The 14356-nt window shown below is 41.5% G+C and overlaps 1 protein-coding gene across 2 annotated transcripts in view; it reads left to right on the top strand.

Moving 5' to 3' along the window:
- Positions 1-14356, top strand: part of rpap1 (RNA polymerase II associated protein 1) — a 130080-nt gene that overhangs the window by 61585 nt on the left and 54139 nt on the right. For both annotated transcript variants that reach the window (XM_069917153.1, XM_069917152.1), the window contains exons 11-12: positions 5205-5372; positions 7197-7388. In XM_069917153.1, the coding sequence (XP_069773254.1) occupies positions 5205-5372; positions 7197-7388 (360 nt within the window). The remainder of the gene's footprint in view (positions 1-5204; positions 5373-7196; positions 7389-14356) is intronic.

Here is a 14356-nt window from a genome sequence, read left to right as displayed (position 1 = left end):
TAAAGATTATTTTAAAATTATTTTAGGCAAGTTTTTAAGGAGTGTAGAAAGTTATAATGAGAGGCAATAAAGCTCCAAGTCAAAAAATGGATTGTTTCAAAGAACAGAAAGTGCAGAAGAATTGAGGCCTATCTCGTCGAAGGATCCACAGAAGTCGATTTTGGAGTAACCGAAGATCCAGAAGATGACTCAGGCGAAGATAATGGTGACCCTGGCGATGCAAGATGGAGCCTCTACATCCAGCTGCCTGATGGAGATGGTGAATTACGCTCCCGATGCAGATCACGCGCTCGGGGACGCAGGAGCCCGCGTGCACGTTGGGCAGGCTACCGACGTGCTGAGCCTGATGGCTGAGGCAAAGGGCCTTTGCGACAGAGCCCTTGCCAAATTGGGCATGCGTGAGGAGTCACGCATTCGCGCGACTCCTGATCGGGCCCAGGCTGACCAGGCTGTCAACTCTCTCCTGGCAGCCCAATCATGGCGGGCCTATGTGGGAGGGAATGTTGATGTGGAGTCGAGGGGCCCAGGTTGAAGCTCTGGTCTGGGAGGTGGAAGAAGAGGAATTAATGGAAAAACATGATGAGGAACCCGAAGCAATTTTAAGAGCAGCTAAAATTCTTCAAGGTAGGCCTCAAAAGTTTCTAGAGTGAAATCTCCTACTTTGCAGACATTCCAAACAGTGCAAGTGGAAGAAGAAAAAACGACTTTATCTGTTTCTGAAAAATATTTTCATTCAGAGAATTGTTGTTGTGGAGGGGCCAAGAGGAAGGTTTGGTACACCCAATCTGAAAAAATTGTGCAAGCTGAAACTGTTAGCATATTTAGCTACATGAATACTTGATTACCCATCTCTTGGAGAGCTGTGGAGAAAGGTGGGAATTGGAATGTCAAAATTCATTTTTGGATATCATGCATGTGAGTACTGTTGATGGTGTGAATTTCTAATTCTGATGCTTGTTTAATCTTGTTGCTGTTCTATCCTAATGTAAGTCTTCCTTTTTATACTTCTGAAGTTTTTAATGATTTCATGTTCTTTACCAGCTTACTTTAATTCTAGTTTTTCTCCAAATATTATTTCTTTGGTTGATTTTTAAAATGAGTGTTGGCAGCATTGTAAACATTGCATCCTTCATTTCTTCTATTCGCTGTGCTGTCCCACTTTGGAGATTGTATTACTCAATCATTCAGAATGTCTTTAATTGTCTGCATTTCGTTAGCCAGTGTCGTTGCCTTTTTTTCCTCATCTCTGCCAGCCAACTCACACATCACCTCAGTGATTTTGTTTCAATATAACACGAAGAGAGGGTTTATCCCTGTTGTTCTCAAACCTGATATGAAATTCTGTCTTATTAGAATGACTTTTCCCTAGCTGATCTTTTACTATTGGATTACTAATTAAACTATCAAATGTCATACGATCTGTCATTTGGTTGGTTTCTCAATATATTTTTCTAAGAAATAATCTTTAACATATTCCAAGAAGATTTCCTTTAATCTACTCTTGCAAGATGGGTTTCCAGTATATCTGAAGAGGAGGAGACTGCCATTGCTGTTGTATTCTCCTCTAATTTCCCAATTTGTGCTCTGTTCAATGTTGGTTTGTTTATTTACTACAATCTTTTCTGGCCTACTTATATTTCCAGCTTTTTTGATTAGGCACATCATTTTTCTAGGCCTCTCTTCTTTCTTTATCTCATCCTAAATTAATGGAATTATGCCAATTTTTTTTCCATTTTGCTTGCCTTCTCTGAGTTAACTACCCTGGAATATTTAGTTCCAAGCATTGGTCTCTGCATTCCTTATTTTCCATAATGGTTGAGATCAAATCATTTGCCTCTATTTATCCTTTTTAGGTATCTTTGTACATAGAGAATAACTGGCAGAAAATTGTGCTTTGTGCTTAAAGCTATTAGTTTTAACATTTTACTTTTCCCTGAAGCAGTTCATGTTAATAACAGCTTTATTACTTTTATTAAACCCTTTGCCATTCCTGCTGCAATCTGCTTGATTTGTATTAATGTCATTGCCTTCATCCATTATCCTGAAAGTTTAGTTGAGATTTAAATTGATCTTGCCTTGTCTCATTTGTCACCTTAATAGTTTACAAACTCCAATAGTTCAGTTCACCAAGACAGAAATTCCTGTCTGGATGAGTCCAGCCCATTGGAGCATCACTTTCCCTCGTGCAGGTGCCTTTGCTCCATTGGTTGAAGCCTCAGGATCTTGCATAATTCTTTAAGTCGCATATTAAAACTGTTTGTCCCTGTGCCAACTCAATAATTTTGTGGTATTTGCGAGATTTTCTCTGAAGGTTGTCACCTGATGTTCAGACTTTCTTGTTTTTTGTACATGCCACTGGCTCCAGAAATAGGAGCAGGAGTAGGTCATCTGACCCATCTGAAATTCAATAAACCAAATAGCTGATCTCAGCTCTACCTAACTTGCTTGTTCCCAGTCATCCCTCTTTCCCTTATACAAAAATCTGTCTATCTGTGCTTTAGGTACATTTAATGAGGCAGCCTCACTATGACATTAGGCAAAGAATTCCATAGATTCACTATTCAAGTCACCTTTATATATTATTCATAACATTAAAATATTAAGACTGATACAGTCTCAGTCCATGGAACCCCATCCGCAAATGTTCTGGGAGTTCAGGAGCCTGATGGTTTGGGGGAAAAAGCTGTTGCCCAATCTGGATGTAAGGCCCCAAGTGCTGTAATACCTCCGACCAGATAGAAGAAGGGAGAACAGTTTACTTGAGGGGTGAGTGGGTCCTTCACAATGTTAATTGTCTTTCGCCTGTATCCTGTTGTAGATGTCCTTTGTGGTAGGAAAAGAGCCCCCAATGATCTTTTCCGCTAACTTCACTATCCTCTGCAGGGTCTTGTGGTTTAAGGAGGTACAACTTCCAAACCAGGTGGTGTTGCAGTTGTATGGGATGCTCTCAATACATCCTTTGTAGAATGTAGTGAAGATGGAAGGTGGGAGGTAAACTTGCCTCAGCTTTCGCAGGAAGTAGAGGCACAGGGAGAAGCAATTTCTCCTCATCTGCCTTAATTGTACTCCCCTGAATCTTGAGGTATGTCCTCTAGTTTTAGTCTCACCACCAGTGGAAACAACCTCTCTGCTTTTATCTTGTGTATTCCTTTAATAATTTTATATCTCTACAAGATTCCCCCCTCATCATACCAAACTCCAATGAGGAGGGTCCCAGGCTGCTCAATCTTTCCTCATATTCAAAAGCCCTCAAAATAAAACTTGCTATGGTCAAATAGGTGCTTCAGTTAAAAATAAACTCCAATAGTATACATTAAATTAACTAAATGCGGAAAGAGATGATAAATATAAAAGATGGATAAGTATTCACAGTTGTGTTTAGTTTAAGAAATAAAAGTGAATTTTCAATAGTGTAGAGAAATCTTTTGGTGGTTGCATAATAGTTCAAGTTTGGGGTTGCACAGGAAAGTTCAAAAATCTGATAGCCATTGAAAAAAAACTGTTCTTGAACATGGGGGTGCTGGACTTGAGGATTTTGTACCTTCTTCCTGAAGGTAGCAGCAAGAAGGGCTTGTGACCAACATCACGAGAGTCAGTTATGATGTTGGATCAGGGATAGATTCAGCCTGGGGGACAAGGTAACCATTGGAGGTGGGATTGAATGACAGCAGTAACATCTGGGTGGAATTTACACTGGTTTAATGTTAACAAACAATAAATAATTATTTGGAAATTTACTATTATAAAGACATTCATAGGAAGGGCCGCTATTTCTGTAACTATAGTGGAGCTTGATTGTCAAAATCTACCAAGATACAGTGAAAAGCTTTGTTTTGAGTTCTATCCAGGCAAGTGAACCCTGACTTAAGTACAGAAGGTAGTGGAATAATAAAATAAAGTTGTAGGATGTGGTGATACAATAGTATGGGTATGGTGTTACAAAGGCAGAGGACACAGAAAAGTATTAAAAACATTGCAAGGGAAAAATCTTTTACCAGTGAGACTTGCACTTAAAAGTCTGATAGCAGTCGAAACAAAATTGTCCTTACATCTGGAGGTTCATGTTTTTAAGCTCCTGAATCATCTTCCTGTTGGAAGGGGGTGGAGTGGGGAGAAGAGAGTGAGACTGGGGTGGAGAGAAGAGAATGTGACTGGGGTGAAGTGGATCCTTTAATATGTTGGCAGCTTTCCTGAGACAGCAGGAAGTTGGTTTGTATGATGGCCTAAGCTGTGTTCATAACTCTACTTTCTTGTGGTCTTGGGCAAATTAGTTCCTGTACCAACCTGTGGTACCTCTGGACTGAATACTTTCCAGGGTGCATCTCTAAAAATTGGTAAGAGAATGAGGGGATGTGTCGAATTTCCTTAAGCTTGTGAGAGGGTTGTTGGCTTGCTTTCTTGGTCAAAATGTTGATTTGGTTGAACCAGCTTATTCATAAAAGTTCAAGCAAGTCTTTTAATGTGATCACCTATGTATGTTGCCTGTGGTGTAGTTGGTGGCTTGTCACAAGATTTGAGCTTTGCTTTTCCTCCCATGTCCTGATCTGTGGCATCAGCTCTCCACAGTAATGTTTCCTTTCACCCCTTTTTGTTCTTTGCTATTTCTTTCACTTTGACAATAACTGCACTTGTTTCCACTTTTTCCCTCTGACCTTTTCATCTTTGGGTCTTTTGCCTTTTTCTCTCCACACCCTATCTTTTCCTGCCCTCTGTTTCTGTTGTCATTCCCCCCGCCCCCACCTCTCTCCCTCACCAGACATTTACATGGACAGGAAAGGTTCAGAGGGATATGGGCTGAAGCCAGGCAAAAGCTACAATCTTACTCTCTGTTCTGCTTATTTAGTTTCTCATTCTCACTGAAGGTGTAGCATGAATTGGAGAGGGTGTCATCAAGAAAGATAAATAGATAACCTCAGAGCATTTTGCAGTAAATCTCTTCAGGATACAGCCATTTTATCATTTTAGGCAATGCCACAGTCAACAAAGCAACTTGAGGAGAATGAAGTTGGACACTGACAAAGTTCTCAAATGTCTCTGGGCAATTATCTTGGACTCCAACAAGACCAATGCCCCAGGGGAGGAGCACAGAGCGAACCAAAAAGGCTGCTTGCACGTGGCTCAGTGGGTTCAGCAGGTCCAATAAGTAGGTTAATTGTGGGATGTGTGGTGCTCATAAATTAAGTTGTTTTCCTCTTCTTTGCCAGGCCAAAGCTGGTGATTTTGCATCCTCCCTCAAGCACAGCATCATGCGAATGCTGTTGGACGCTGGCTGTTTGTTCCTCCTTCGCTTTTCGCTTGATGATGGCATCGAGAATGTGATTGCTGCTTGTATCCAGGCCTTAAAGGCACTCTTGGTTTCTCCCTCTGACGAGGTAAACCACCTGACCTTTAACATTTCTTGTATTTGAGAACTGCTTCCTTTTAGATTGACACGATGCTTGCATTTTCACTGCTTAATACTCAGTGAATGTTTGTCCATTTTCATCATTTAAGGGTATCGGGTTTCAGATCAACTGTAGTCCATTGTGATTCAAAGTGCATTATGGCATTCACAATTCACCATGTATCTGTTGCATTGAGGCCCTCAGTTGTACCTGGCCTTGCACATTGCAAAGCTATTTAAAAGGCATATAGGATGCTTTCATTTGTAAGCTGAGGACATTGGAGCAGAGGGGTTTTGCTGGAATTGTATTCAACAGTTGTTGGAGCGTAGCTTGAGAATTGTGTTGTCCTCCTTTCCTCATAAATCCATGGTGTCGAGGATGACCTCCATTCCGACTCTGTAAGTTGAGAGGAGTAAAACACAAAAGTTTGCCAAAACCATGATTGAAGTAGAAACACAATACTGGAGAAACTCAGCAGGTCAAACAGTGTTCTTTATCTTGCAAAGATAAAAATACGTAACCAACAATTGATGAAGGGCTCAAGCCTGAAAAGTAGGTAATGTATCTCTATCTTTGGCCCCTTCTATTAGTTTTTCTGAGCTTAAAAAGAATGGGGAGCACTCGGTACCATCCCAAATCCTCCTCTACTGTGAACAGCCACGAACCAGGGATTTCCAGGAATCATTGGGCATGTTGCATTTTTCAAGGAGGCTTCATAATATCTTTGAACCTTATCCAGTGTTTGATTGGTCACCCCTGTCCCGAAGATGAAGTTTACTGTGAAGTGTTCTGTCTGGTGGTGGGTTTGAGTCCCACCCAGTGTAGCTGACTGCATCCAGTGAGGGTCTTAATGCTGGGGGAGCTGGTCTGGGATAGAATGTTGACATTGGTCCACTCTGTGAACAGAATCCACTGTGATTCAGCAAACAGCAGTTAAGCGAGGAGTGTGGCAGGCAGACAAGAGATCCTTCTGTAAATATTGCTGCCAGATTTGTCCCTTGTTACAAAGATGATAATTAGCATCTTGGAGGCCCGTGGGCATGGTTTCCTCATCACAGGAGGAGGTTGGGGATTTGTAACTGAAGTTCCTCACTGTCAAGGGTTAGAACTTCAGCAGTAACGCTGTCTACTCTGAGGACCATCTGAATTGGTATGGGATGGCTGAACAAGAATGGATTTATGAACCGTTTGTGGGGGGGTGGGGGGTAGGGGAGGATGGGGAAGAAATTTCCACGGAATATTCTGACACCTGAAATAGGAATTTAATTTCTCTCTACAGATGCCACCAAAGCTGTAGAATTTCTCTAGCACCCTCTATTTCTAACTTCCAGCACCTGCAGTATTTTTTGCTTTTCGTTGAGTCCATTGAGAATTGTGTTGTCCTCCTTTCCGTTGGGGATTATTATGGATCAAAAAGCATGTCATTGTGATTTCTGCAGATCTGAAATGTTAACAGGGAATGGAAACAGATCAGGCATGTCTGTGGAGACTGAAGGAAAAAAATCAATTTCTTAACATTGGGTTTTATCAGTTCGCATGGTTGTATGATGGCGAACTTCCCATTCTGTATCTATGAGGTTTTATACTAAAGGCAGACAGCCTTGTCTCTTTTATGTTTCTTCAGCTCTGACTTGTTTCCCTTATGTTAATCTTTCTGCAATACTTATTCACTCACCTTCCCACACCCCTGCTACCATGGGAAGCTTCCCCCACCTGAAGTTAAATTGTCAATGAGTGCATAGTATACATTCTGTTTCAGGATGTAATATATTGTAGACAGATTGCTGGTTAACCAATGCTTCTTTTGTGCAGGAATATCTTGACAGGACCTTCTCCTGGTACTTGGGGTCATCAACGTTCCCCCTACGGCCTAATGAAACTGAGGAGGATGATGAGGAGGAGGAGAGTGATGAGGAAGAATCAAAAATGAACCAAAACGAGAAAACCAAGTCCAAGGAAGAGAGGAAAGCTGATCCAGACGTTGCCCGCATCGATGCTATCAAGGTAATGTACTTGAAATAAACCTTGGTTTTCAGTAATGTTTGCATTTTAAAAATGATACTGAAATATACCTCCAAGTCCTCCTGCCCAAGACTTTTATGCAGGCTTGCTGCCTTCTTATTTGCATCTCTTCATTCATCCACATTGTGCTGGCTTGTGTATTTAAGCTTTTATGGCACTTTGAGACCTATAACCTGTACCATTTTGGTTTGTAAATCAAAAAAAAAGAATTGAAGGTGCTGGAAATCTGAAATAAAACCAAAAGCACTGGGAACATTCACCAGGTCAGGCAGCATGAGTGGGGGAAAAAAAGCTAGTATATGTTTCAGATCTGTGATCCTTCACCAGAGGGAAAAGTTAGGTTTCAGCCAGAAAAGGTGGAGAAGGGATAGGTAGAGCAAAGGAAATATCTCTGTCAGGGTGAGACCAAATGTGTTAATATAACAGTTAGAGGCTTATTTGTCTGTTCATAATGTGCCTCTAACTGCTACATTAACTCATCCTATCGGAGATGATTCATTTGTTCTAATCACCCTTTCCCTACCTTCTCTGACGCTGAAAGCTGATTTATTTCTCTCTTCCCTAGGTTTGAAGAAGAGTCCTGGTCTTGAAACATTAACTTTTTTCCTAACATCCATGCAGCCTGACCTGCTGAGTGTTTTCAGCATTTTCTGCTTTTATTTCATGTTGGAATGTGCAGGTTGTGTCACTGCCAAGAGTTGGAATGAATGCTGTAGATGAGGGAATGAGACTGGATTGTACTCAGTGAACTATATTCCCTTGAAATGAACAGAATTCTGCAAGAGTTGTGCAGAAGAAAATTTGGATGGTATGAAACTATACCAGATTCCTTCGCACAAGATTGGATGAATTGGATTGAGACTCTTGAAATGTTAGAAAGTTTTGAAGTCAACAGATGTTTTAAACCACACATGTCAAACTCTGGCCCGCGGGCCAAATTTATATTTTTATACTCTAATTATATTTGGCCCGCAAGATCATTTCAAAAATGTATTAGAGGTGGCCAGCCCTGCAGCGAGAGCTGATGCTGTTTTTTGGTAATGTCACCCCCACCATCCTCCCCCTTCATTGCACATCCTTCCCCATTGTAACATGAGAAATTGTAACACGAGAAGTCTGTCGATGTCATCAGCCAGCAAGCCAGTTGGAAGGCTCCCCGCACAACCAGTCACTTCTCCCACCTGTCGAGCGGTGCGGCGGATTGGCGAGCGCCTGTGATTTCCTGTCGGCGCGACGGGCATGGCAGGCTGCGCACGGCTCCCGGGCAGCGCGAGCCCTGCACGACTGGCACCGGATGGCCCTTCCACAGCGCGAGCGCACTTCTCCCATTCGCCACGGCCTTCAGTGCTTGCACCCGCGCGGACCCCAGGGACGGCTGGTTCAGCCCTGCACGTGAAGAGAGAGATGGTGGCTGTCCGCAAAGGCTGATCGGCAGCGCGCTGGGCCTGAGTGGGTGGGTAAGCAGGGGTGGGCAGAGGGTGTAGGTGAGGAGTAATGGGCAGGGGAAGTTATAATGGTGCGAGGGGCAGTTAGAGGGAGGGATGAGTAGAAGGAGGGGTGGATAGGGAAGAGGTAAAAGGGGATGGGCAGGGCGAGTAGGGGAGGAGTGATTAGAGGGTGAGAGATGGGTAGAGGGAGGAACAGGTTGAGGGGAGAGGCAGTAGAGGGGCGTGTATAGGATGGGGTGGGTAGAGGCAGAGCGAGTGGAGTGAGGGATGAGTAGAGGTTGGGTAAAGGACTGGTCAGGTAGAGGGATGGTGGGTCGAGGGTGAATAGAGCCCTAGAGCCTGAAGAGTGAGCAGGAAATGCTGAGTCCTGATGCAGGCCAAAATGGACACAGCCTATGAATGCTGACTACATCTCCACAGGGACCAAATATGTTCCCCTCAGGTCAAGCAAAGGGTGAACTTGAGCTACCTACTCCTGACCTGTAACATTATCCTCCTAAAGTTATATCCTAAAGTTTAACATTACATATGTTGAAAGAAGAGAAAACATGCAGATGTTGTTGAAAATTTTCAATAAATATTTAGTTCGACCCTCGACTTAGTCCAAGTTTTTAATTTGAGTTTGACACCCCTGTTTTAAACCTTCAGACTTTAGAATTGTCACATTTGCTCAGTTACACCATTTGGCTGACACAAGTGAAGGTGGTTGTGGTACTGTCCATTATTTAGTACTGCAAAAACCCAACACCCAACCCCAACCAACCAATTTTCCCTTGCAACCGCTGCAATCGTGTCTGCCTGTCCCGCATCGGACTGGTCAGCCACAAACGAGCCTGCAGCTGACGTGGACTTTTTACCCCCTCCATAAATCTTCGTCCGCGAAGCCAAGCCAAAGAAAGGACTGCAAAATAACCAAGAGCGAGTACCTTGTGGATTTGTAATGGGAAAAACCAGAGTGACTCCATTAAAGCCAGTCACCATACCTCGAATGGAATTGACTGCTGCTACTATGGCGAGCAAAATGAACATTGTGTTAAGAAAAGAATTACAGATGGAGTTAGCAGATTCTATGTTTTGGACTGATTGTACATCAGTGCTTAAATACATAATAAAAAAACCATGAGTTTTCGTACCTTTGTGACAAACAGAATTGAAAAAGTTTTGCATGCTAATGAATGGAGATGTGTTAAAACAGTGGATAATCCAGCTGATATGACTTCATGAGTATCAAAAGTTCAATCTCAATAAGAATGGCCTCAAAACCCAGAATTTTCAATAGAGGATCCAGAAATCCAAAACACTAATGTGAATACCATTCAAATATCTAAAGAGAATGATCCGATCATTCCATTAATTTGCTATTATTCTTCATGGTTTCATTTGAAAAGGGCAGTAGCATGGATTCTTGGATAAAAACCTTTTTTACATCGTATCAAAAAAAGAGAATCTGAAGTCTGGAAAGAGCTGTTACCTAACAGTTAATGAATTGTTGAATGCTGAATTGGAGATAATTCATTTTTGTCAGAAAAAGGCATTTGATAATGAGATATCAAAATTAAAGAAGAATCTGAATGTTACAAAAGCAAGTTGAGTTTACAAGTTGAATCCTATTCTTGTAAATGATGTATTGAGAGTAGGAGGAAGATTGTAAAAAGCAATAACCCTAATGTTATATTATTAGTCATTTACGTCTATTATAATAATTAGGGGCTAGAATGTAAAGGTTAAAATCTTGTGTTTTTACTTATTAGTTAATTTTGTGCCTATTCCTTTAAGAAATTGTAGTTTGTAGTGTTACCATAGTTACTATGACATGACTCAAAGCGTGCAAGAGTACTCTTGACTACTCAGGGTGATTTGGTCATGCTATATCTCTAAATTTCCTTCTTTCTGCCCAGACCGGGGCCACCACCTGCTTCACTCTGCCGAGGCCGGGGCCGCCACCTCCCCCTCGCTTTTGCCCGGATCGGGGCCTCCGCCTGCCTCACTCTACCGAGGCCGGAGCCGCCGCCTCCCCCTCGCTATTGCCTGGATCAGTGCCTCCGCCTGCCTCACTCTACCGAGGCCGGGGCTGCTGCCTCCCCCTCGCTTTTGCCCGTATCGAGGCCGCCGCCGCCTACCTTCTGCTTGGACTGGGGCCGGAGCCGCCGCCGCCTTCCCTGTGTCTGGACCGGGGCCGCCGCCTCCTTCTTTCTTCCTGGACCGGGGCCATCGCCTTCTTCGCTCTACCGAGGCCGGGGCCGCCGCCTCCCCCTCGCTTTTGCCCGGATCGGGGCCTCCGCCGCCTACCTTCTGCTCGGACTGGGGCCGGGGCCGCCGCCGCCTTTCCTGTGCCCGGACCAGGGCCACCGCCTCCTTCTTTCTGCCCGCACCAGGGCCTCCGCCTGCTTCACTCTGCCGAGGCCGATGCCGCCGCCTCCCCCTCGCTTTTTACATTTTACACCCCAGTTACACAGCCATAAGAAAGGGTGTGACTCGGTCATCCCCGTCAGAATCCAACCGGGTTCCTGACCTACCTCAGAGGGAGTTGGAGAACCCAATTAATCTTACCTCGGCCATGTCCACAGATGATTTGCGACCAGATATGGTCCGACCTAGGAGGGGATGCAGGCCCCTCCAGCCCGGGTAAGAAACCTGCATAGGAGAAGGCTACTCCAATATAAAACCTATGACCCGGGGTGTGGTAAGATGGCGTAAGGATCAGACGTGCCTTCCAGTCCTCTCCTGACTCTTATTGTTTTGTCTAGAAATGCCCGTTAAAATTCTTTAAAAGTTTAGATAATTTCAGTGCTGTTAATTTAACTTATGATGGTACAATTGGTGAAAAAGAGCAAAAAAAAAGACAACAGATCATCAAAAAACTACATTTTCCAAAAGTTCAAGTTTTGGAGCCTACCTGCAGGAAAGACACCGGGACTCAGCGTGAAATGGATCCCAGGAGAGAGGTACAGTGTTCGGATGTAGAGCTCTATGTTACATCGGTAAAGCCCCCTAAAGAGGGCGCCAAACAGCCTTTAGAACAAAGAGTTACTCAAAGGCATTTGTCAACTATAGAGGTGGTACTGCAAACTGCACCTCTTGAGATAGAAGAATCTATACAACTTGATGTACTGGGAGAACTTAATACATTATGGACTGGGGAAAACCCCGGCCAGCGTCCTCCAGTCACTGCTGGAGAGGCTGTGGCTGGGGTTTCCACACACAGTCATACTACAAGGAAGGCAACCAGAATGAAGGAAGGAACAGAAGATCCTTTGGTTATGCAGAAGAAGCAGGAATCTGTTGAGCCAAAATCTCTTCCAATTGAAAAGATTTTTGTGAATCTTGAATCTAAATTATCTTATACAATGCAGGGAGTATCCAAGATTACGACTGAACTTGGTACTAGGTTTAATACTCTGGTGAAAATACATTCTCAACAGATGGCTGAGTTTGGAGCTTTTAAGCTTGAAGTGAGAGATAAATTTAATTCATGTGAAGAAGATATAGACGAAATACGGGATCAAGTTTTTGATGTGACCAAAATGGTCGAAGACTTACAAATTCAAAATAAAAATTTGGTGAAAAAGATTGATTATTTGGAAAACCAATCCAGACGGAACAATATAAAGATTATTGGTTTGCCAGAAGGTATGGAGGGACCAGACCCAAGAAAATCTTTTACTGAATGGATTCCGCAGGTGCTGGGTCAAGAATGTTTCCCGGAAGGTATAATACTGGAAAGTGCTCACAGAGCCTTGCGTAGAAGACCTATTTCAGGTCAAAGTCCAAGACCTGTTTTGGTTCGTTGCTTGAATTATTACGACAGAGAAATAATTTTACGAGTGGCTATTAGAAATGCACAACAGAGAAAATCACCCTTGATGATTCAAAATAATCGAGTTTTCTTCTATGCGGATTTGAGTCAAGAAGTTATGTTCCAACGACGGGAATTCAATCCTGCTAAAGAGTTGTTGTGGAAGAAAGGTTACAAGGCAACCTTTAGATATCCAGCTGTTTTGAAGATTTTTCAAGATGGTTACCAACCAAAGTTCTTTGATTCTCCAAAGGAAGCTATAGCATTTGCTCAAGAGCTGCCAATTACTCAGTTTCAACAGAGACATAGTCCGCCGCGATCTCTAAGGAGACAAGAGATGGAAGAATAGAGCCGTGCTCCAAGAAGGAATGGTTGTAATGGTGACTGATTAAAGGAAGAGTTGTCCTTTTTTTTCTAATGTTTTTTTCTAAAAAAAAAGGGATATTAAATAATGATGATGTTAGTTTAAGATGAAGTGAGAGTTGGGGGAGAGAACTGGATAGTCACTATTTCCTGAAAGTCATTTGCTACGTGTGAGTTATCTCACACCCATTTTTTTTGGGAGTTACTGCATTGCGCGGTTTAGACGGGAGGGGGTATTTTTAACCTCCTACCCGTTTTTTTTTCCTTTTTTTGTATTATTAGATTAAAGAGTGAGGGGTTTTTTTTTGTTTAAATATAAAAAAAGCATAAGGAAGTATTTGATTGTTTAAAAAACTAAAAATTGACGTGGTTTTTTTTGTAAAGTTTATTCAGTAGATAAGGAATATCTGAAATTTAAATGTGAATGGGATGGATAAGTTTTTTAAATTTTTTATTTAACTTTAAGGTGAAATGAGTGGTAATTCTGGTGTATATTATTTTGCTATTTTAGTTATAGAACGAATGGAATAATGGTGAAAGTTATAAATTGAATTGTATAATTCTTAATGAGGGTTGAATTTTGTTTGTGGTTTATGGTCCATTTGTTGAAGATATAGATTTTGTTGTTGATGTGTTTTTATTATTTGGATATCTGAATTTTAATGTAATGATTGGGGATATTTAAATGTGGTATTGGAACTTTTATTGGATAACTATTCAAGAGTAAAAGTGAAAAATGGTGGAAGAGTACTAAAATTGAATTGTACAATGCTTAATGAGGTTTGAATTTTGTTTTAAGATGGTGGTTTATGTGACTAATATGATGATAGATGTGAAGTTAGTTGATATTTGGTGAAGGTTTATCTCTATAGAGAAAATTTTTTTTCATCTTTTTTTTATGCTACAATTTTTTTTTAAGAATTGATTATTGTTTAAGAATTTTTGATAATGTTACTAACTTTACTAATTTTTTATATTAAGTTTGAGTTAAATATATGTTTCATCTTAACTCCGTTTGTTAAATATATGCATTTAAGTTTGATTTAAATATGTTTTTTTAAGTCTGATATTTTAGTATTAATTACTTTTCTTTTTGTTAGTATTTTAATTGGTTATGTTTTTGTTTTTTTTTGTAAGTGGGTTTTTTTCTCACATATATTATTAACTTTATTAATTCTTCACTCTTTATTTTGGGGGGGAAAGGGGGGTTGGACTAATTTGAGTTGGGTTATTAATGTGTAATAATTATTGGGGAGGGTATAGTTTATTTAGATTACTGATACTGTATTGTAATTTTATTATTTTATTCTTAATTTTTTTTTAATGTTATCCTATATGTTATT

Source organism: Narcine bancroftii, chromosome 2 (genome assembly GCF_036971445.1).
Source record: "Narcine bancroftii isolate sNarBan1 chromosome 2, sNarBan1.hap1, whole genome shotgun sequence".
Taxonomy (NCBI): Eukaryota; Metazoa; Chordata; class Chondrichthyes; order Torpediniformes; family Narcinidae; genus Narcine; species Narcine bancroftii.
The sequence above is the reverse complement of the archived record's forward strand: the minus strand, read 5'-3'. Positions and strand labels throughout refer to the sequence as shown.